Genomic DNA, 2,469 nt, shown 5'->3' with positions numbered 1-2,469 from the left:
TAAATTATTAAAAATTAATGCTTCGAATGTAAATTATTTCATAGCAAGTGTCTTTATAGAAAATCTTTATAGAAAAATATTTATAAATATTAATTATATATATTTTTTTTTTATTTCGCACATAATTGATTCTTAAAACTTTATTTTTAAATCTGAAATCCGAATAAAAATTATGTATATATTTATGAATAACAAATTATTTTTTATAAATTTTTGTTTTTTTAGCACTCTCTACATTTGGTTGTATAATTATATACATTTAAATATTGATCCAAAATGAAAAGAATCTAGAAATTATATATTCTATGATCAAATTTCAAAGCTAATTATTATTGATAATTATTAAATTAAATTATATTTTTTATCATACGAACAAGAAATTTAATAAAAATTTGTATATAATGCAATTTATTTCTTTCTATTAAATTATTTAATTATAAAAATTTAAAAAAAATTTAAACAAATTTAAATGACTAAAATTTCGAAAATTCTTTCATTTTCACTATATAGCATATATAAATATTTAATTTTATTTCAAATCTATATTATTAATAAATTTTATATTAAAATTTTTTTTATTTGTTTGTGAAGTAAAATGAATTTAATTTAAATGTTAGATCCAATCAAAATGGTATTCTCAAAGTGTTGTACCTGATTGGTTAAAATTTCATGTCATTTTATATTTGACGTCTGTCTTTATCATTGTATGGGTCATATGATACTGACGTTCTCAGTATAAAAAGTTTTTAATTTATTATTAAATATTGTTCCTGTCAAAATTTGTTACGTGCCTTACATATGCACAAGTGAATCAAATTAATATAATTGAATATAAAATCAATTTCATATATCGTGTAATAATGTCATTTTTTGGAGTAAATGTCAATCCATTTTCGACACCAGTAGGACAGAAAATAGGTAAGTTTTTTATTTATTTTTACAAAATACATTATATCAATTAATTTAATAATATAGTAATAATTAATTAGTGAATTTTTTTTATATGAATATTTGCTTGTATATCAATATTAATTAATACTTGAATATCTATAGATTTTTTTTTCTATGTATATATATGTCTTCAGATTCGTGTCATGAATCATAATTTATAATATTAATATTTAATATTTTTTTTATTAAAGAAAAAAAAATAAAAAAATAAAATGATATTTTTAATTCTATATTCTAGAACAAGCTACAGATGGTACTTTGCCAAGCGAAAATTGGACACTTAATATGGAAATATGTGATATTATAAATGAAACAGAAGATGGGCCAAGAGATGCAATTAAAGCAATTAAACGCAGACTTAATCAGGCTGCTGGAAAAAATTACACTATAGTCATGTATACTCTTACTGTTAGTATATATTTTTAATAATATTTATTTTAGATATGTTTAATTTATTTTAATATATTTATTTTAGACAATATATATACAACAATATGTATAACATAATATAATAAAATTATTACATATAATTAAATAATAATAAATAATATATTAATATATATATAATAATATATATATATTAAATAATATATTTATTTTTAATTTAATTTTTTAAAATTAATTAAAAAATTAATTTCTATAATTAATTTTATAAAATAATAAGATATTTTTGTTATATTTAAGATTGATTTTAATTATAATTTAAATTATTAAATTAATCAATTTTTAAAACTTGTCTATTTTTATCAAATATAAAAATATATAAAATTTATATATTTTAATGAATTAGGTATTGGAAACATGTGTAAAAAATTGTGGAAAACGTTTTCATGCTCTTGCTTGTTCACGAGAATTTGTACAAGAATTGGTTAAGTTAATTGGACCAAAAAATGAACCGCCAACGGCAGTGCAAGAAAAAGTTTTAAGTCTAATTCAAACATGGGCAGATACATTCCGCCATCAACCACATACTCAAGGAGTTGTTCAAGTATATCAAGAGTTAAAAGTAAAAGGCATACAATTTCCAATGACAGATTTAGATGCCATGGCACCTATTATCACTCCAGAACGAGTAAGATTTTTTTTATTTTAAATGATAATTATCAAAATAATTACATAATTATTAATATAATTACAGAGTGTACCTGAATTAGAACAAAATGTCATGAATATACCTACAGTTGAACAACAATCAACAACTTCTATAACACCACAAATGCAACAATCTCAGAATCAATCTTCTGGACAATTAACTATGTTGAATGAGCAACAAATGGCTAAATTACAAAGTGAACTTGATGTTGTACAAGGGAATATGCGGGTTTTATCAGAAATGCTGGCATATTTTACAAGCTCAGATCAAAATAATAGTCAACAACCTGATCCTGCAGATCTTGAACTTTTATCTGTATGAATATAATTTTATTTCATATGAATAATATAGCAAATATCTAACAGTAAATATTTGTTATAACTATTATTTTTTTTTTTTATAATGTTTTATATATGATATATAAT

General features: G+C 20.1%; 1 protein-coding gene across 3 annotated transcripts in view; it reads left to right on the top strand.

The window, feature by feature from the left end:
- The first annotated feature begins 656 nt into the window (after positions 1 to 656).
- The window catches only part of LOC102678476 (TOM1-like protein 2), a 4,059-nt gene continuing 2,246 nt past the window's right edge, over positions 657 to 2,469 (top strand). For all 3 annotated transcript variants that reach the window (XM_006624913.2, XM_006624912.2, XM_006624911.2), the window contains exons 1-4: positions 657 to 918; positions 1,190 to 1,359; positions 1,742 to 2,023; positions 2,090 to 2,359. In XM_006624913.2, the coding sequence (XP_006624976.1) occupies positions 861 to 918; positions 1,190 to 1,359; positions 1,742 to 2,023; positions 2,090 to 2,359 (780 nt within the window). In that variant the 5' untranslated portion in view covers positions 657 to 860. The remainder of the gene's footprint in view (positions 919 to 1,189; positions 1,360 to 1,741; positions 2,024 to 2,089; positions 2,360 to 2,469) is intronic.

Source organism: Apis dorsata, unplaced genomic scaffold (genome assembly GCF_000469605.1).
Source record: "Apis dorsata unplaced genomic scaffold, Apis dorsata 1.3 scaffold_1182, whole genome shotgun sequence".
Taxonomy (NCBI): domain Eukaryota; kingdom Metazoa; phylum Arthropoda; class Insecta; order Hymenoptera; family Apidae; genus Apis; species Apis dorsata.
Note: the sequence above shows the minus strand (reverse complement) of the source record. Positions and strands in the feature narration are given on the sequence as shown.